This window comes from Hyperoodon ampullatus (assembly GCF_949752795.1).
Source record: "Hyperoodon ampullatus genome assembly, chromosome: 15".
Lineage (NCBI taxonomy): Eukaryota > Metazoa > Chordata > Mammalia > Artiodactyla > Ziphiidae > Hyperoodon > Hyperoodon ampullatus.
This window is the reverse complement of record NC_136928.1, coordinates 64,101,130-64,122,396: the sequence shown is the minus strand read 5'-3', so window position 1 is coordinate 64,122,396 and position 21,267 is coordinate 64,101,130. Positions and strand designations below refer to the sequence as shown.

At 47.8% G+C, this 21,267-nt stretch overlaps 2 protein-coding genes across 2 annotated transcripts in view; both read right to left on the bottom strand.

The window, feature by feature from the left end:
- GALNT14 (polypeptide N-acetylgalactosaminyltransferase 14) overlaps positions 1-19,424 on the bottom strand; it is a gene marked incomplete at both ends in the record, with an annotated part of 214,881 nt that extends 195,457 nt beyond the window's left edge. The window contains one exon of the mRNA XM_079721223.1: positions 19,296-19,424. Within this exon, the coding sequence (XP_079577349.1) occupies positions 19,296-19,424 (129 nt within the window). The remainder of the gene's footprint in view (positions 1-19,295) is intronic.
- A 106-nt stretch (positions 19,425-19,530) lies between these two features.
- Positions 19,531-21,267, bottom strand: part of CAPN14 (calpain 14) — a gene marked incomplete at both ends in the record, with an annotated part of 62,648 nt that continues 60,911 nt past the window's right edge. Inside the window, 2 exon segments of the mRNA XM_079720716.1 lie at positions 19,531-19,769; positions 19,863-19,994. Coding sequence (XP_079576842.1) covers positions 19,531-19,769; positions 19,863-19,994 — 371 coding nt within the window.

The window sequence follows — 21,267 nt, the reverse complement described above, 5'->3', positions numbered from 1 at the left end:
TTGCCACGTTATTTCATTTTGAATGTTCTCATGAATGTGACAAAACAAGATAATGAAATAATCAATCAATAATCTTCAGAAAGAAGAGATAAATTTAACTCATTTTGATAATGATATGATTTTATACCTGGAAAATCTAGGACTAATTAACAAGTAACCCCTAGGTTTAATAAGAAAATTCTGGTAAAAAGTATGATATTGATATAGTAAGAGATAAACAGATCAATAGAGCAGAGTGGAGTTCCCAGAACTAAAACCCATTGTTTAGGGGAAATAAATATATGACAAAGGTGATATTTCAGTTAGTGGAGGGAATGACGGCTTCTTTAGTTAATGATATTGACACAAATAACTATCCATTTGGAAGAAAATGGAGTTAAATCTCTACCTCAAACTCGAAATAAAAATAAAATCCAGATGGACTTAAGGTTTAAAAGTTTTTTTAAATTCATATAGAAGAGGAAATTTAGGATGTTCTATATACAACCTAGTAGTTAGGAAGATCTTTTTTTTTTTTTTTTTTTTTTGCGGTACATGGGCCTCTCACTGTTGTGGCCTCTCCCGTTGCGGAGCACAGGCTCTGGACGTGCAGGCTCAGCGGCCATGGCTCACAGGCCCAGCCGCTCCACGGCATGTGGGATCTTCCCGCACCAGGGCACGAACCCGTGTCCCCTGCATCGGCAGGCAGACTCTCAACCACTGCGCCACCAGGGAAGCCCAGGAAGATCTTTTTAATAAGACAGAACATTCAATAACTATTTTTTTTTAAGTTCAGTAATTTGGGTTTTTTTAAATTTATTTCTTTTTTTTTATTATTGTTGGCTGCTTTGGGTCTTCATTGCTGCACGTGGGCTTTCTCTAGTTGTGGCGAGCAGGGGCTACTCTTCATTGTGGTGCACAGGCTTCTCATTATGGTGGCTTCTCTTGCTGCGGAGCACGGGCTCTAGGCATGCAGGCTCAGTAGTTGTGGCTCACGGGCTTAGTTGCTCTGCGGCATGTGGGATCTTCCCTGACCAGGGCTCGAACCTGTGTCCCCTGCATTGGCAGGCGGATTCTTAACCACTGAGCCACCAGGGAAGCCCTCATTAACTATTTTTTAAAAGACATATTTAACTATATAAAAATAGGCAAAAAATTATATGGTAACATATACCATAAACAAAGTCAACAGTGTAACAACTGACTAGAAAAAAATCTGCAATGCATATGACCAATAAAGAGCTATCTGTAACTTACAAAGAACTCTTATTATTGACAACAAAAGACACATAGGCCGGGGAAAAATGGGCAGAGGATATGAATAGACACTTCACAGAAGAACAGATCCTTAAGGGCAAAAAACATATGAGAACACACTCAACCTCTCTGGTAGTCAGAGGAATGTAAAATTACAATAGGATTCCATTTTACACCCAAAATGGGCAAAATGAAAAGGACAAAATTACGCTAAAGGGGCTGCTGGGGAAAGAACACTCACTTTGCCAGTGGAAATGTGGGTTATTACACTGTTTTCAAAAGCACTCTTAATATATCCATTAATATAAAAATTAGACTCCCTTTGACTCAGAATCCCCCCTCTTCAAAATCTATCCCATAGAAGGAGCACCAACATGTAAGAATATGTGTACATAGATATTTACTGCAGCACTGTGTGTAGCGACAAGAGATAAGAGACAAGGCAGATACCCGTCACATGGAAGGGTTGAATAAAATAAGCCACAGCCATGTCATAGCATATTACGCAGTCATTAAAAATAATGAACTTACACGGGTTTGAGCCCTGGTCTGGGAAGATCCCACATGCCACGGAGCAGCTGGCCCCGTGAGCCACAATTACTGAGCCTGCGCGTCTGGAGCCTGTGCTCCGCAACAAGAGAGGCTGCGATAGTGAGAGGCCCGCGCACCGCGATGAGGAGTGGCCCCCACTTGCCACAACTAGAGAAAGCCCTCGCACAGAAACGAAGACCCAACACAGCCATAAATAAATAAATAAATAAATAAAATTTAAAAAAGAACTCAAGGTCTTAGTGTTCAAACATCTTTAAAAAAATAAATAAATAATGAACTTGCTGATCTGAGGATTTCTAGGATATATGGTTAATGAAGAGTAAGATACAAAGAAGTATATATAATATGATAAATCTCTCTCTCCTTCTTAATAATGACCAAAACAGATCAGTAAATATTTATACATGTTTACGTACTGACTAGAGGGTACACAGAGAAAGATATGGAAGTTTACACATCCAGGTTGTTATGTTGCTTACTTAACATTGGGGAGAGGGGTGAGTGGAGGGCATGAGGGAGAAGACAAGGCTAAAATCAATAAATTAATTAATAAGCAGCAATGAGAAATACAACATAGACAATACCCATTTATGTATATTACCCATTTTGATGTTCTAAGATTTCTTTTCTATAGATATATGGTTTTAAACAAAATAGGATCCTACTATAGACACAAGTTATTTTTAACTTGGTACATCATGAGTATATTTCCATGCCCACTGGGTCAGGTACTTTCCTAGTCTAGCTTCCCAAGAAGATAATTTGGAGAGAGGCATGGTGGATCAGTCACACATCTCAGGGAACGCCAGGCGGCCATCAGCCTTTGGGCTACCTGGCATATATAAGAAGAAAGAAATCTCCCAGGCCCTGATCCCCATCCATCCTCCTGGTAACACCAGGCAGGATATCTTCACCTCTTCATTCCTTGAACGAATGCATACAGACTCAGGTCTTCTGGACTCAGAAGACGTGACTATCCTACATGACTTCTGGTCACAGCCCTGCCAAGACCTCATTGAAGAGAATGTAGGTAGAAAAGATGACTTCACCACGGGGCATTTCTCTAAGAGCAGCTACATGAACTAAAGATGAAAATAGTGGTCAAGAAAAGCCAGAATCAGCCTTGGTGAGAAATAGAGAACATAAACAGCAACTCTCATTTAGGCCGGGGAGTAAGAGAAGGGGAATGCCACGTTGAAGTTTCCCTGAGTTGCCCCTTTAAGAGCAATTAGCGAACTCCGAACAGTTAAAATCCTTAAACCAAAATTATTTCCTGAACAAAGTCCCCAGTGAGTAGACTATAATATTCCCAACTGAAGAGATCCATTTACTTTCAGACACATTCGATTCTGAAAACAAAAATAAGCAAATGGCTTTATTTTCAAACTCTTCCACTATCTGGGCTGCTCTGGGTTTGCATGGACCTCTGGTCATTCGTGCCGAGTACCACTGCCTCAGGAAGACCTTCCCCACCCCTGCCAACCACACAACTGCCCTTTCTCTAAATTCCTACAGAATTTACTTCTTGTTCTACAGGAAGATATCCTAGATTTGCTAGTACATGGTGCTGCTCATGTCCCCAAACTGCACCCTAACACACTACAGGCATGGTAGGATAATGTACCGGGATATTCATTTGTATTTGTTTGCATTCCACCCACTCACTCCCACCCCAGCCCTGTCCCAACCCCTAACCTCAGCATACATAACCTGGACAGGAAACTCCCTCACTCCCAGGTAAATGGTACATAAAAGCTTTGTTGAAAGAATAAGTAGCCCAGAAGGTGATGGAAAAAGGGAATTCCTCCAGCTTGGAAAGACAATGAAGGTAGCCAGTCCTGAAAGTGGTGGGTGCCCCAGGGGGCAGCAGGGTCCCAGAGGCATGGCTGTGTGGTGCCCCTAGGGAGGTTGGGCCCTGGGCTCTGGGCTCCCAGCATCACAAGGAACTCACTAGCCCGAGAGCAACAGAATGATGATAGCTTAGTCAATGATGTTACAGACACGACCATGATGTTCAGAAGGTTCTAGGCTCTTCCCACATCACCAGGCAATGAGGATCCTTGTGAAGCTGTGAGTAGGAGAGGAATTCCCCACTCCAACCCAGGGGAATGGGAGCTCTGAATCAAACTGAATTCAATAAATAGGGAAATGTGGCACCAACTCTAGACCCCAGTTCGTGAAGTATGATTCATACTACCTTTTTGTGAGCAAGAGTTCGTTGCTATCTGATGCAGCACTTCTCAAATGTTCATTGCACAAGAACCACCGGGGGTCTTATTAAGATGCAGATTTTGAATCAATAGCTGTGGAGTGGACTGAGAATCCGCATGTCTAGCGAACTTCCACCCCTGGCCCAAGAACCACTTTGAGAAGCAAAGGTCTAAGGCCAGGGTTAGCAAACTTTTCCTATAAAGATAGTAAAAATTTCAGCTTTGTGGGCCACCTAGTCTCCATCACAGCTATTCAACTCTGCCACCCACAGCAGTGTGAAAGCAGCCACAGACAACACATAATGTGTGTGATGGTTCCCATAAAACTTTATTTATGAACACTGAAATTTGAATTTCAGATAATTTTCACGTGTCACAAAATATTTTTCTTCCTCGTTTTGTTTCCAACCATTAAAGATAGTTTTATAAAACATTCTTAGCTCACAGGATAAGCAGAGGAGGACTGAACTTGGGGTTCTGAATTTGGCCCATGGGCCAATCCTGGTCTAGAGTGTCCAACACAGTATAAAACCCACGATAGGCATCCTCAACTAATTGAAGTGGGGTGCTCAGCCTATTTTTCTATACTGAAGTTGGTTTTCCTTTCCCGTGATCCTTCTACTAGGGCTGTGCTTTTCAAACAGCTGACACTTTGGGGACAAGTGGATGCTGGCAAATGTACTTCTTCAAAACTCACTGAACGGACTTTAAAAGGCCGTCCTAAATCCTTCTTTTTCTAATAAGAGGCCCTGTGGAATAACAGGTTCCTGTATTAGTGGAAGAGCTTTAAGGAGGAGATTAAACTTCAACCACAGTTTTTTGAGCTAACAGAAGAGTGACATGATCAGGGGAAGAAATCAACCTTGCAGAACAGCACCTAGAATATTTGAAAGCAATAGTCTCAAACATTTATCCCATGAACGCATGTAAAGATTCTCTCCATCCCCTTGGCCTCACATCCCATTTTGACTTAAAAGACAAAAAAGATTTCTAGCCATTTTGCAGCCCATTTCACCATTTAACAGCCATCCCAGCGACACAGTTATATCTTTCCAGGAATAAACAACACACCTGAAAGTCCAAGAGGGAGACAGAGTTCTAGAGACAGAAGTCGCCAGGCGCCAGCTGGGGGCGACTGCGCCACACTCCACTACTCCCTAAGAATTCGCCCTGGGCGAGGAGGGCAGAACCAGCCTCGGCCACCTCCTGCATGCTGCACAGCGCTTCGCACCCAGCAATGCCCATGTAGGTTTGCTGAATGAACTGATGAGCCTGACCCAGTAGCCTGGTGCAGGGCAACTGGCCCACTCTGTCTCTCCCTGTTCGATAAGCCTGTCTCCCCATGCTGGATGGGCGCTCAAAGGGAGAAACTCCTTCAAGGAACTCACTGTCTTTCTCAGTTGCCGACTGCCCCACTGGCACCTCAGCATCATCCAGACCTGTCTTGGCTCCGTCACTTACTAGCTCTGTTGACTTGGGCAAGTTTCACTGGATGTTTATGAACCTCAAGTTCTTCATTGGTAAAATAAGGGTAATCAACACATCATCCAAAGATAATGTTTGTAAGAGAACTTTTAACAACCCGTGTGGCTCAGACACTGTTTAATCAGAAAGGTGACAGTCATGGGGCTTCTCTGATGACGCAGTGGTTGAGAGTCTGCCTGCCGATGCAGGGGATGAGGGTTTGTGCCCCGGTCCGGGAGGGTCCCGCATGCCGCGGAGCGGCTGGGCCCGTGAGCCATGGCCGTTGAGCCTGCGTGTCCAGAGCCTGTGCTCCGCAACGGGAGAGGCCACAACAGTGAGAGGCCTGCGTACCGCCAAAAAAAAAGAAAAAAAAAGAAAGGCGACAGCCTTAAACACCCAGTATGACTGTACTGGCAAGTCCCAGGTAAATCTCAGCCTGCCTACCTTGTGGTAGGCCTTGTAAAGAATGAATAACATAACACAGATAGAACACCTAGCATTTCTCCTGAAAGGCAGCCATACACCCCTCTCTCCATGGAAGCCTCCTAGCATATGATGGTGGCCACGAAAAGCTCCATCGCTAGCGCTTCCTGCAGGACACCTGACAGTCACTTGCACCACTTATTGAGCTCATGGCCAGAGCCGCCTCCTGACTCCTACTGGAGCTTTTCCTTGCAGACAACTCAGGGAGCTCCCGAGGCTTCTTTCAGATGGCCCTACCCACAGAACTCATAGCCACCCTGGGCAGAAGACAGCTGGAATCTCATTCTACTGGGGATACACAGTCAACCCACTTGTAGGAAGATGGCCTACTTGCTGGGGTGGGGTGGAGGGCACACACCCAAAGCACCCAAATGCCCATCCCATCCTCCTCAAATCAGGAAAACAAGGACCAAACCTCAAAGTGCCACAAAAAAAGCAACTGGGTCATTTCTTTGGCAATTAACTCCAGCATATATTTCACAGAGAAAATTCTACAATCCCTTACCCCTTATAAAGACCCTGTGCCCGTGGGAAGGACTGGGATTCTGCTCTGGAATAACCCCGACTTCTTCCCTGAAAAGAACTAGCACATCTCACATAGGGCCTTGACACATGACACTCAGTACATGTCAGAACTCTCACCTCCTTTTGAGACCAGAAGGAAACAAGAAAACAACTTGGTTACAGCTCAGAAAACAGCTATGCTTAATATGACTGGGGAGAATTAGAAGTCTTGGCATAGAAAGGGAAGAAAGGAAATTGCACATTATAAAAAGAAATATGTATTTAAAAGGAGAAAATATCATAAATGTGGCTTATTCTTTTTAATATTTAATTATTTATTTTTGGCCGTGTTGGGTCGTGCCGGCTTTCTCTAGCTGTGGTGAGCAGGGGCTACTCTTCTTTGCGGTGTGCGGGCTTCTCGTTGCAGTGGCTTCTCCTGATGTGGAGCATGGGCTCTAGGCATGAGGGCTTCAGTAGTTGTGGCACACGGGCTCTAGAGCGCAGGCTCAGTAGTTGTGGTGCATGGGCTCAGCTGCTCGGCGGCATGTGGGATCTTCCCGGAGCAGGGCTCGAACCCGTGTCACCTGCATTCGCAGGTGGATTCTTAACCACTGAGCCACCAGGGAAGTCCCCAAATGTGGTTTATTTATGGTTAATAGCAGGTATTTGTTTTTGGTGCTAATAATCTAATTAGCAGTCAATCCAGTGCATCCTTTATTATCAGCTGATCCATAATTACTGCTCCATGCTGAGTATTTTCCCCGGCACATGATAGCTTTCAACTCCTCAGCACAAACAACCAAATAATTGGTGCTATTATGTCGGATACAGGACTATTCCTCTCTGAGGGGTGATATGGAGGGGGTTTACCACTCACTATGGCCTTTGCATTTTCAGCATCTGTTGATTAACTCCTTACCATGCCCTCTTTCATCAGTCTTGAGGCATGTCGAAAGCACCTTAACATGGTCAGGAATGTGACAGCTTGGAGATTTCCTTTTTCAAAGTTTAACAATGGGACCAGAAACATCCCCAGTCATCTGACGTGTTCACAAGGGATATCAAACAGTGCTGAAAGCACAATCTATTTCTCTTTGAAAGTTTTGTAAAGTTTTCTCCTTGACTATTGTTTTTAAATGACTTGTCCTGGAAGAGATAGCTTCTGATATAAAACTATTTCATTCAACAGCTTCTGGTCTCAAGATGTGTGTAATTCCAGGAAGCAGAACCAAAGTGGGCTATAAAGCCAGGTTGATAAGGGGAAACTCTATTCAATCATCACTTTCAGGAGACCAGATTCGGCGTGACTGTGAAGGGAGGAGAAACCTGGGGTGAGCGTGGTGATGTGGGAAGAAGGTGGGCTCTGGAGCCAGACAGATCTGGATTGGAATCCAGTTCCTCTGCTGATGAGCGGCATGACTTTGGGAAAGTCACTTAACTTCCCTAAGCCTTGATGTTCCTCATCTGAAAAATAAAGCTACTAATGCCTGTTGTACAGGGCTGTTAGGAAGGACAGATGTCTGACACAGGAAACACCTGGCACTCATAGGGGCTCAGGTTGTTAGTTCTCTGCTTTTTGTCCTGGGTGCAAAAAAAAAAAAAAAAAAAAAGAATAGAAGGTGGTTTGCTATAAGCCACTAGCTTGTAGCCATATAACTCCACTCACTGTAACTAAGCCTCCACCACTTAACTATAAACATAGGTAGATTTCAGCCCGGAATCACTACGGAGCCGAATTCCTATTGGTGGTTCCCACTGCCCTGAAGGCTTTCCCGCTGCCTGGCTCTCCTCTAGGATTCCCCTCCCCCAACCAACTTCCTATGATTCAGCAACTAGAGGGTTAACTCTCCGCAGGTATTGTACTTTGGGTGGCTGGTACCTGTACTACACTAGCTATTAAACATCTCCCTGTATGTAAAAGAGAGTAAGAGTTGGGAAATTGGAAAGACCTATCAAGACCTTTCTCCAAAGACTCTCTTATTCAGAAACAGAAGCCAGTGGCTGTAAAAAGAATGAAAACTTCTATGCTCTGACCCCAAAGAGGTGCTAACACCTGGAGTCAGAAGCCACCCACTCAGTTCATTCTTTTTTTTTTTTTTTTTTTTTAATGGTACGCGGTCCTCTCCCTGTTGTGGCCTCTCCCGCCGCGGAGCGCAAGCTCCGGACGTGCAGGCTCAGCGGCCATGGCTCACAGGCTCAGCGGCCTATGGCTCACGGGCCCAGCCGCTCCACGGCATGCAGGATCCTCCCAGACCAGGGCACGAACCCGTGGCCCCTGCATCGGCAAGCGGACTCCCAACCACTGCGCCACCAGGGAAGCCCCCATTCTTTTTCTTTTTGAACGTCTTATAGAGGAGGCATATACAAACACAAAAGAGCAGGCATTCGATGAATTCCCACAATGAACACACCCGAGTTACAAGCACCCAGATCAAGAAACTGACACAGTACCAATGCCCCAAATGCCCCCCTGCTTCCTTCTAGTCACTGATGCCAACCAAGGGTCACCGTGAAATTGACTTCAAACACCATAGATTAGTTTGCTCTGCTCTTGTACCTTATGTTAAGTGGAATTCCACAGCCTGAGGGCCAAATCTGGCCTGCCACCTGTCTGAGGATACCCTGGAAAAGTAAGAATGGATTTTGCATTTATAAATCTTTGAAAATCACGCCAAAAGAGGAATAATATTTCACAAGATGTGAAAACTATACGAAATTCAAATTTCAGGGTCCATAAATAAAGTTTTATTGGAACACGGCCGTGCTCAATTTCATTTACATATTGTCCTTCACTCGGCAACAGCAGAGTTGGTTACAACAGAAACCATATGACCTAAAAAAACAAAAATTCTGAGTACATGACCTTTTACAGAAAAAGTTTGCTGACTTCAATTTGAGTGTGAGGCATTCGTCAAAATACGAAATAGGGTATTTGGGGTTTATCACTAGGAGTGAAATGGCAGGGTCATAGGTATATACGTGTGTTCAGCTTTAGTAGACACTGCCAAGACGTTTTCCAAAATATACACTCAGTTTTAAGAGAAAAGCTAAAACCTGGAGCAGAAGCCATAATCTCAGTGTTAAGAGAGGCTGGGAGAATCACAGGGTGTTTACCTGATCCAGAATTAAACAAATGATTAGAAACCATCGGGACTTTTGAGTGGAGAGTGAAAATATCAGAGTAGGTTTACATTTCTTTTCATTCTTACTCCATGCACACTCTTTAAAAATATAGTCCCCTTTAGGGGCTTCCTGGTGGCGCAGTGGTTGAGAATCTGCCTGCTAATGCAGGGGACCCGGGTTCGAGCACTGGTCTGGGAGGATCCCACATGCCACGGAGCAACTAGGCCCGTGAGCCACAACTACTGAGCCTGCGCATCTGGAGCCTGTGCTCCGCAACAAGAGAGGCTGTGAAAGTGAGAGGCCCGCACACCACGATGAAGAGTGGCCCCCGCTTGCCACAACTAGAGAAAGCCCTTGCACAGAAACGAAGACCCAACACATCAAAAAAAAAAAAAAAATATATATATATATATATATATACACACACATATAGTCCCCTTTAATGTTGCCACGCTCTGCAGAAATGGACAAGAGTAGAGAAGTCATGCTTCTGCACAGGATCCCACAATAGAGACTGTGTCACTCAGGCCACATCACAAAAGCACCACCATAAGCCCTCCGGGTAGCTTACCCGAATTGCAGACAAAATACCAGGAAGATATTAGCAACCTCCTGCTTTTATGCTGTCATAAGTTTAAGCATATACATGGGCAGCAACTACATTACCCACACCCAACCTCCAAAGCAGCCACCAAGAGGCTGAACCCTGGGCCTTCAAGGCTTCAAAGAGCATGACGCAGGCAGGGCACCCTCTGTCTTCGAGCCGGGAGGCTCTCAGGTGATGCTGGGTACCTTCCAAAGACACTTCTTTGGAGTCAGTCCCCCATACACCTGCCTCGCATGTCAAATAGGATGTACGTCTTAGGTTCTTTCAAATGACGTTTTTCCTCTTAGAGGGGAATTGCTTCTGATTGTTTAAGAACCACATTCATCACGAAAGGGATTCATATCAACGGTTTCTGTCTTAATTGCACAATCCTGTTGACTTCTGAGTTAAGCAGCCTCTTGAATGACAGCAGAGCCTCATTTCCTGCTGTCAAACCCTGCCAGCCAGGGAGAATCAAGGACAGAGACAACGCCGACTAGAGGACTCAGGGGTGGGAAAGCCTCTCTCCCTCCACTTCTCCCGGGACCATGAGTCTGCCTGCCATTCCAGGCCGGCACCTTCCCACAGCAGAAAACAGTGTCCTGTGGAATGTTTCTGCTGGGCCTGCGAGTGAGTTAAACTTGGCCTGTCCTGGGAGAAAACCCAAAGTCCTGGTGGCCCTCTGGAGACCGGCTCTACAGTTCCCTTAATCAAACCCTCTGTTCCCTTTCACATGCAGAAAAGCAACACTGGTGTTTTATCAGAGGTATGGAGTCATTTCTCAGCAAGAGCATAAGCTTTTTGTCCATATGAAAATATATACATAACACATACATATATAAAATAGAGCTCATTTCCCCTGGAAAAGGAAGCTAGCCAGACGTTGAGTGCAGCCATGATACAAACAGTACACGCTTTACAGTCAGATGAGTGAGTTCAAGGCCACTTACGGTTGGGTGAGCATGCTAGTCTCCTCCCTCTTATAATCTCAGCTTCATCATACTTCAGAAAACGAGGATAATAATAACACCCACCTCAAGGGGTTGCAGGAAGGAGCAAACGAGGCACTTGTGAATAAAAACGCTTTGTAAACTGTAAAACATCGCACAAAGAGGTGGAGGGAGGAAGCTACCTCTTATCTTCCAGCTCCTGATTCACCTTTAATTAGTCAGGTCTTTGAGCCAGTGCCTCTGCAGGTAAAGACCACCAGCCCACCATAATAAGGACTTCGGTCGGGTGATTCAGCACTCAGCTGGCAGCAATCAACTGCCCATCTATTAACAGCCAATTAGCTGGGTGGCTTAATTAATCCATGGACCACGTGGTCTGATCTCCCCAAGATCCTGGAAAACGAGCCTGAAACAGATAATCCATGGACGACATGGTCCGATCACCCCAAGATCCTAGAAAACAATGAGCCCGAAACACGGGCGCCAGCTAATTTCTCAATGACCATCAAGGAGTTTGGCGGCCATTATGCCTGTGTGTTGCAGCTGTGAGTGATGGGAGCATAAATATTGATTGGCTCAGTCTCTCTGTGGCTGGGGCGGGGTGGGGAATTAACGATTAGAGTGTTCTCAGAGGAACCACAGGAGCTACATAAATCCTCAGCCTGGACCATTAGGGGGAAAAAATCCTTATTTCCAAACCTTAGTGAGGACAGAGGAAAGGGACCGATGGGAGACAGCTTGGAGACAGCTTGTCAAGATGGGGCCGTCCTACCTGCTCTGTAGATGTTACCCACACGCTTTTCTGGCTGGGAATGAGATGCAAATTGGGTTTAAACAATGGGATCATTAGAAAAGAGGCAGCTGGTGGAGGTTCTCTTCGCCTGGGCACTCAGATCCAGTGGCAGGAACATGTGCGTGTGCTGCTCGCCCTGCGTTTCCTTGAAAGATCTCTGTAGTGCTCACAGTTAAGAAGACAAGTGACATGAGGAGAATTTAATTATTTTTTTTCAAATGCCTAATCTTGTCTCCAGGAAATGGTACACAGAAGAGACTTTGTACTTGAAATTGGCATTGTCCGGGAGGTAGTGTTCTGATGGCTCCTTAATTCCTGCCATGAGGGCTCATGCTGATATAAGAGCATCCGAGCAGAATGGCTCAGGATGGCCCAGAGCAGCTACTCCCCTCCTTCAGAAAGAACGGCCTTTGTGTCCAGAGCAGCAGCGAGACAGGCTGCTCCTGACCTTGGTCAGTGCTTGCAGGGAAGTACTGGGCTCCTGCACCTCCAGACTTCTTCCCGGGGCTCCTGACCAAGTGCCCTGTGCCTCTCTGCTCTGGGGCCCCCTGGCTTTCCAGGAGATGTGAGGAAGAGGAGGAGGAAGAATGATGAAGGGAGGAGGGAAGCTATGGAAAGAAAAACAGGAGGAAAGAGGACTCCCTGAGGGGCACACACATTCCTCCCGCCACAGAGATAGATCTCTTCCTTGCTCTCCCCATTAGCTTCCTAGTGTTCATTAGGTCCTGTGATGACAGCAGCTGCTGCCAAATGCAAAGACTGCTGCCCCAGAAGGTCATCTCAGGCCATTTATTCTGAAATACCAAAATACCAGAGCCAGCAAATTTCAGGAGCTTCTGCAGAATTCCCCAGGGTGCCAGTGTACAAGTGTGTGCATGCGCGTTCTTCAGTATCCCAAAGGGGTTCTTTCTTAATCAGTTCAACATCTGAGGACTCGGAAACTGATTTATCTTTTGGTTAATCTAACATTTCTGGTAAAATAATTAAAAGATAAGTAATAGACACAGAGCATCTGTGGTATAATTATTTAAAGCCACGAGGTCTCACTTCAGAATTATTCACAATTAACCCAAAATGACTCAGACTGCTGGCAAGGCAAGTGGGAGACAGGCAGTGCTGTAGCATGCTGCTCCCATTTCACAGTTGAGGAGACTGAGCCCGGAAGAGACTATCTGAGTTATCCCCAGCACTGCCAATGGCAGAAAGAAACACCCGGGTTGCCACGTATATAAGAAAAACCAGAAGGTGAAATCACACTTGATTATGACATCATGGGAGCTGCCAGGAGAGGGCTGGGCTCTCCATCTTTCAACCCTGGTGAACAGTGTGAGTCTCTGAGGTCCAGACAGGGAGGAAGGCTGACCATCCAGCTCAGGGTCACTGTGGGCAAGTGGAAGAGGCAGCAGCCAGCTGTAGAGGGCACTGGGCATGTCAGACTCACTTCCCGAAACAGATGGTGGGTCTATAACGCTGGTCTCGGGTAAAATGTGCAAAAGTCATGACAGGGTTCACAGACGCTCCCAGAGAGGGGAGCTGGGGATGTGTCCCTACTTTCTAATTCAGATTCTTTTCCAAAAAAATGCATCGGGGACTTTGAAATGCTCTGGAAGAGTGACAAAACTGTAAACGTCAGAAATTAAACAAGGGCACAGAAACACATTTCTTCAACTTCAAAATGTGTTCCTGAGTGCCTGATAATGCATAAGACTGTTTTGGAAATTTGGGATGGGAGAGGTGTGGGAAAGGATGCAGGCAAAGGTGGCAGACGAGACGGCACGTGAACCTGTCAAAATCCCGGGCCTTAGGTATCAGCCAACGGCAGCCGCATTCTGTCCCTGTTCAGTTAATAAATGACCTCTGATGACTGGAAATTAACACTTTTAAATGATACAAACAGATGAGCAACCTTGGAAAAGGGTAGTCTCTAGACAGGCTGGGGAAGCTTGTGACAGGGACATTAATTTCTCTTTCTTTTTTGGTTTTGCCCCTTTGTCTTCCCTGATTTGAGCAGATACCATTCTGTGCCTCTAGAAAATTTTGAGACATGGACTCCTGGTCTTTGCTTCCAAAAGTACCAGGCCACTTAGGGGAACAAGGGTTTAGGGAGGGTGGGGGGAGAGAGAGAGAGACAGAGAGGGAGGGGGAGAGGGAGGGGGAGAGAGAGAGAGAGAGAGAGAGAGAGAGAGAGAGAGAGAGAGAGAGAGAGAGAGAGCTCCCCAGACTGACTCAAAGAGGTTCCCTTCGAATAGATCTGTGGGTCCCTGGGACAGGGCCTGGGGGAGAATGCCAGCTGGGAAAGCAAGCAGGGACGAGGGTGCAACCCAGAGCAGGCCAAAAATGACCCAAGGAGGAGAAATTCCCATCAGCCTGATGGGACTGAACAGGGCAAGAGAGGAAATACAGGGGAGCTCAGGGTTTTGGGGTTCGTTTGTTTTTCTAAGCTTGTTGATATCTAGAAAGCAAAAGCATACTATTTCTTGAATACCTGAGGTTCCAACCTTCTAGTCTCATATTTCCCAGCTTCTCACAGCAGCCACATCTGGCCCACAAGGCAACACCATCCCCACCACCTTCTCCAGGAACTGCCTTAGATGGGAAAACAGCACTGTGAGCAGCACAGCATCCAGCACGGGCACCAGCACACACAGAAATGCATGTTCATGAAGGATGAACATTTATCAGAAAATGAGCTATTTCCGGTCATGCCAGAGTCAAACTTCCCTGGACAGTCTAAAATACACCCACTGAGCATCAGCAGATTACTAGGGCCTCTCTTTAAAATTGATGAATTTTTTGAGTGGGAGAAATTACCTAATAAATGGGGAATACAATAACAGTGTCATATACATAAGGCATTTGCAATACACAAATATTACAGAAAACAGGCTCTTTTCTAATAGTTTTTGCTATATTTCTAGTACAGCACAAATACATTTACATGGGCCTGAGGCACTTTATTCAAAGCCTTTACATTTCCAATACCTTCCTCCAAAAGCACCCTCAGGCCTCAAATTCTTCTGCTTTTACTAAGCCCTAAGCCCCTGGACTAAATTTAGTTTCTTAGAAATAAGAGACAAATTTGCTGGGTTTTTTTTTTTTTAATTCTGCCAGTTATTGTATAATTCTCCAAGAAGCGAACAAATGATAGGGGAGAGAAAAAATGGAAACATTTTTCAGGTCCTTTTTTTTAGTGGTACAGTATTTATTGCTAAAATACAGTTTAAATTAAGGCATCAAGCTTGTTACAGGATTTTCAATTAGGAATTAGAGCTTTGCTGAATTTGGGGGTGGGAAACCCCATAAAAAATCAAATCAACGTTGAAAAGTCAAACTTAAATCTTTATTTGAGCTATTAATAGAAACAGCCCTTCTTGAAACTAAGGGAAAAAAATCCAACTAATCTTCCTAAACCTGGAGTGCAGCTTGGCTTCTCCATATCACTTGGATTGTGACGGAGCATAGGTTTTATTTTATTATCAGGCCCACTTTGGAGATCACATTGCCAGGTGAAGGAGGATGTTCCCTAACCCTGAGGAAAGGGGAATAAGGGTCTAGTCCCCAGTGAAGGCAACTGGCTGCAAGGAATCGACAAGTTGGCAAGTCCCCAGCCCAGGAGCCCTCGCCATAGCCCTCTCTAGTCCAATCCCTCCACCATTTCAACTTCTCTAAATATTTTTATGGGAAGGGAGCCCAGTGCTCTTGCTTTAGAAAATAAACTGACCCCCCTCCACCACACTGGGAAGAGCCCTAGGCAGAGGACCCCTGGCTTCAGACACATCCAAGGCAAGAGCTTTCCCCATGACTGTGCAGGAGCATTGTCTAGGAAAACCTAGGATACTGAACTCACTCAAAAACCAAAAAATTTTCCCTACGATAGACAAATGTCCCTGGATAATTCCTACTGTTGAGGAAACAATCTCCGCCCTGGCAAATGATTCCTAAACCAACGGTGCTGCAACCACCTGCAACCATTTGAGGCAACCCCCCAATGATGCTGCAACCTTCCATCAGACCCGCCCCACCAGGGTGCACTCTATCCAGCCAGAGGAGCCTCCTCTGCCCCCTAGGACCTCCCCCGAGGGCAGAGCAGGATTCCCTCTGAAATGGTTTCCTCACAAATTACACCAACCTCCCTGGAGCTCTCCCAAGGCCAGCACCTGGGGATGAGCCATGGAAGTGCTTGGAAAGTAGGTGGGCATCATGCAGCTATTAACCTCCCTAACCTCACCCCATCACCCACTAGCGCAGACCCAGGCATCCATGTGGCCTGATGGCAGGGAAGGAGCAATCTCGTGAGCAGTTGCCAGAATAATCCCATTCCATTCTTGTCCTGATGCTGCTACTTAATCATAGTCTTGTTGTCTTGGGCCAATTGTTTAACCTCATTACTCAATCTCATCTGCATGAAAGTATGATCTGCCTTATTGTTTGTGGTCACTGTGAAGCTTAAATGAGCTAATATATGTGAAATGGAGTTTGTGAATTTCTAAAGCACGATACAAATGCTAGCTACTGTCATTTCACATGAATGCACATGCTCACTCAGGTTTGGTCCACGAGGAGCTCAAGAGGAATGAAATCATTCGGCCATATTTACATGGGGCCCATGGAGCTACAAAAAAACCGAGAGACTTGGTATTCTTCATCTAGCTCCCAAATACCACCCATCACTAGGCTGCCTCAGACTCACATGGAGCCCTTGTCAAAATATTGATTCTACGACCTTCTACCAGAACCACAGAATCATAATCTCTACAATAAACACAAAAACATGTAAATTAAATGAGCTCTCCAGGTGGCTCTGACATGGAATCCGGTTTGGAAACCCACTGCACTACTTGGGCCCTGACATGCAAATTTCCTGAGTAGATCAGTCATGGGAATACAACTGTTCTAGTGCTAAGAAGGACCTCTCTTTGTCTCTCCACCCCGCCCCTCAGGTACATATACACCAAGATACAGAGGGCTGCTCATCCACCAGACACAAAATACACCCACGAATACACACAACACATATATGTAGACACAAAAAGGCATAATACAGGTGAAAAACAGGAAGAAGAAATCTACTAACAAAAAAGGGTGACCAATAATAAGAATTATCAAGATTTTTAAAGTCTAGAGAATTCATGGTTATAAAGGATACAGAAAATGAGGGAAAAGGAAGATACTAAGACAAAGAGCAAGTGACTGCACAGCACAATGTCTGGACTTCTGACATTAGACCACTGCCCCCATACCATGCCGCTACTCATTTGTTTGCAATTCTGCCTCAACCAGGAACTTGTGAGAGCCGCCCCCGCCAAACGGCAGGGGCACAGTGTACTCATCACAGCCGCCCCCAAACCTAGCACAGAGCCTGGCCTGTGGCTGCATTTGATCAATGTGTGCTCAGCGCTCTCCAGGATGCGAAGAGGCAGGAAAAGAAGACGGACAAAGTGCACAAAGAAGGAAACAGATCCCTTGTCCCAGCTCCCTGGTGTAGACTAGAATAAGCAAGCTTAACGTAATGAGGTTCAATGCAAAACAGAGAGAGTTCATGCCCCCACAGGCATCGTTAACCTCACAAGGAGCAGAACCACCCAGGGAAAAAGACGAAAAGCTCTCCAGATCTATGAGCTCTCCAGATCTCACTCACCTCAGACCTCTCTAGGTCTGAGGTGAGTGAGAAAATTGATCCCGTGTGATGAAGGCTGTTTGAAATCATCAGTCTGACCTCATCACTCCCCTGCTTAGTACACCTCCAAGGTCCCCTGGTACCCACAAGGTCCTACCAACAGGACCGTTACACATCTTCCCAACCTCATCCCTGCCACTGGCCACATGCTTTGACGCCAAACTCACCCAGCGTGCTGTGTAATTCCTCTCAGCCTGTTTGGTGCAATTAAACCTCTACCTGGAATGCCCTCCCTACCTACTGGCAAACCTACTGTTCATTCTTCTCAACTCAGTTCCCTTATGTCCTCCTCCTCCTCCAGGAAGTCCCCAGGCTCCCAGGACGCCCAGTGCACTGAGCCATTGTAGCCCTCAGCACACTGTATGGTCCTGGTCTATTCCTGAGCAGATGCCCCTACTGCAGAGAACAAGTTCTGCATCTCTGTACCCACAGTACCTAGCACACTGCCTGGCACATGGCAGATCATCAATAAATGATTGTGGAATTCAATCGAGCATTGGCAAGATTCCAAAACATAAGTGACCAGAGACTTAGTTAAAAGGCAGTCTCAAAGGCAACTTGATATAGTGGAAAGATCCTGAATATCGGAGATCTGAGTTCAAATCAGTAGTGTCCTAAGGCAAGGTACTTAAAGACTGAACCAGTTTCCTAATCTACGGAATAAGGAGAATCCTACCCAACTCATACAACTACTTATAAAGAAGCACCCACTATGTACCTTGCACCTAGTAGGTGCTCTGCACTGTACTTACTGGGATTCTCCCCTCTCTCCCCCTTCCCCCATTATTTTCTGTCTCCAGCTTGGGACCATAAATCTTCTCCAAGGGCTTTTTCGCGGTCGCTGGAGGACCTCTCTGGACCCAGTTCATAAACGTTTCCTGGCTGGACAGGAAACCCCCTGAGGCCTCCTTTTTCTGTGTCTTACAGCCAGGTCTGTGGAAGAGGAGACCGAGGAATAGGGGCTCTGAATAAAAGTAAGACGGAACCTTGCGGCTCCGCTCATATGAACCGACTGGGCAGGAGTTGGAAAAGCCACTTGGATTCTCATTTCCCCAACTCCCCACCAATACCAAGGCGTCTGTTTTTACAGGCTCTTTAGTGATGTTCAGGGCACATTCAATTCAACTTCCAATGCAGCTGGAGGGATCGAGGAAAATTACAAAGCAGGGGCGGCGAAAGGCAGCAACCGCCCGGGAGGCTGCAGGGCGCTCTCCCGCGCCGCACACGCGCGCGCGGCGCACCCTCGGTCTCCGGCCTCCCCGGGTCGGGCCTGGCAGCTGAGGCAAGGAAGGAGATTACCGCGGCCACCTGATTTCTCGCGGGCGCCAGCACCTGCCGGCCCTACCACCCGACCCCACCACCGGCGACTCTCTCGCGGCGTCCACGGACGGCCACTCCCTGGGCTGCTCGACCGTAGTGCCCCTGCCGCCCAGGGACGCCGACGCGCTGCCCAAGTTGAGAGCCCCGCTCTGCCCGCCAGCGCGCCCACCATCCACACCCACTCCCACTCCCACTTACACACGCGCGGGGCCGGGGATGCCCCTGAGCTTTTTGAAATCCAGAAACATCACACTGTAGCCGCATCCGGCGCCCGGTTACCTGCTCGCAGCACCCAGACCCCAGCCCTGGCTTCCCGGGAGCCCGCAAACCCGGCGCGCGAGCTGCGCGCCCTCCTGCCAACCACTGCCCCGCGCCCGGCGCGCCGCCAAACCGGTACCTTGGGGGTCTGCACTTCAGGTCCCGCCGGCACCTCCAACTTCTTCTTGGTTACCCAGAAGAACAGCAGCACGGTGATCCAGAGAACCCCGAAGATCGGCAGCACCAGGCGGCGAGTCAGACGCCGCATGGTCCCTCTTGCCTTCTCCTCTCGGCTGCGCTGCGCCCGTAGGGCACCCCCTGGCGGTCAGGGTCGGCGGGGCAGGAATCCCCAGAGCGCCCTGCTCCCGGGAGCGCTAGCCCCGGGATCCGGGTGGAGGGCCGGTGGGATCCTGCCAGGCGCCCCGCACGCTTGGGAGAGAAGAGAGCAGGGGTGGTGGGCACACGATGCCCCGAGGAGCGGCAGGGAAGGGCCGAGGGGCAGCCAAGCTGGACGCCCGCTCCAGCCGGAGAAGCGCGGTGGCCGCCGAGAGGCTTCCCGCGCCGCCGCCGTTGCCGCCGCCTCGGCAGCCGCCGCGAGGGAAATTGACTCGAGCTGTGGGGAGGGAGGAATCCGAGGCTGTGCCTGGCACCCCGGGAGGAACACGACGGGGGAGGGAAGGGAGGGAGCGAAGGCCGACAGACAGACCGACTCCGAGGGAGCCCGGGCAGGAGCGAACGGGGCTCTGAGAGGGGGCGCTACCGCCGCCCGCCCACCGAGGCGCCGGGTGCTGTTCTGGGGTCGCCCGCGGCGAGCCCTGGGCGCAGCTCCCGGGCCATACTGGGGTGGGGCGGGGCGGGAAAGGTGCGTCTCCGAGACCCGCCACCCCCAGCTGCGAGCTGGGATCAAAGGGCCAGCCGGCGCCAGGAGGAGCTGTGCTTGGGAGGACTTTCCGGCTCGCCGCCGGGTCTGCACGTGGCGCTCACGGCCCGGTCCCGCCCTTTGGGCGCCCGCCCTATGGGAGCTGACGTAGAGACCTTGGGCCGCTGGCGGGGCTACTGCCCCACCCGCAAGCCACGCTCCTGGCCGTTCAGGGCCAAGGCAGAGTTCAGCCAGCTCCCCAGGGTGTTTCTCTGCCTGCCTGCAGGTGCAACTTTTTCTGCTTAATGGAACGCTGAGTTGGTCTAAATTTAACTTTAAAGAAATCCTTTTAAAAATTAAGGTGTAATTATCTCCCTTAAGGGTTTTCTCTCCCTGTAAGAACCAGGGCTCTGTGCCTGCAGAAAGGGGGTGGGGGATGGAGTCCAAAGCTGGGTCAACCACATGGGGTTCTTGGAAAGTGGTTTGGGGGCAGGGGGGTACTGAGCACAGAGGGTTATCTTTCAAAAACCCCTTTCCCCAAATGCCTTCTGGAAGTGCATCCTCCTTCCTCTTGAAGATTAAAACTACTTGAGTCCAGAGGCAGAGCCAAGTCTGAACTGGATTCCCATGTGGGTCTCAGCTAGGCTGGAATGATGGTGATATCACTGGACTAGGGGTTCCTGGCCCGGGTCAGCCACACTAGCTGTGTGAATCCTGGGGAAGTCCTTTACCTTCCCCTAGCCTTAGATTCCTCATCTGTAATATGGGGATGATACTACCTCCTCTGACAAGTGAATGAATAGTTGTGAAAGCTAAATGCAAGGTGCTGGTGTTACCTGATCATCTCACCCCTCAAAGAGGGAAAGAAAGAAACCTTGCTCTCCCTGGGGAACAATGCCATAGTATGTCCGTTGCCTGAGTTGGAGGGATGCTTATCTCATCAAGTTGCCTGGGGAGGTGAAAGTGATGCATCTACTACCGTAGCCATGATCCTCCCTGCCTCTCCCTACAGAGCTCAGCATGGGGAGGTAGCACAGGTGCAAAGCATTACTCCAGAATTCACTCACCAGTAAGATGGAGTCAGCAAAAAGTGGAGTCAGAAATGGAGGAATCTGCTGAAAATCCCTGTGTTTGGTACCTTGTCTTTCAGTCACAGGCCAGTCCTTTCTCATAGCCCCAGAGTGTTCTCGGCCAGGCTATAGATGAGAAGTTTTTGGTTGGGAACAAAGGTGGAAATCAAACAGCCCAGAAA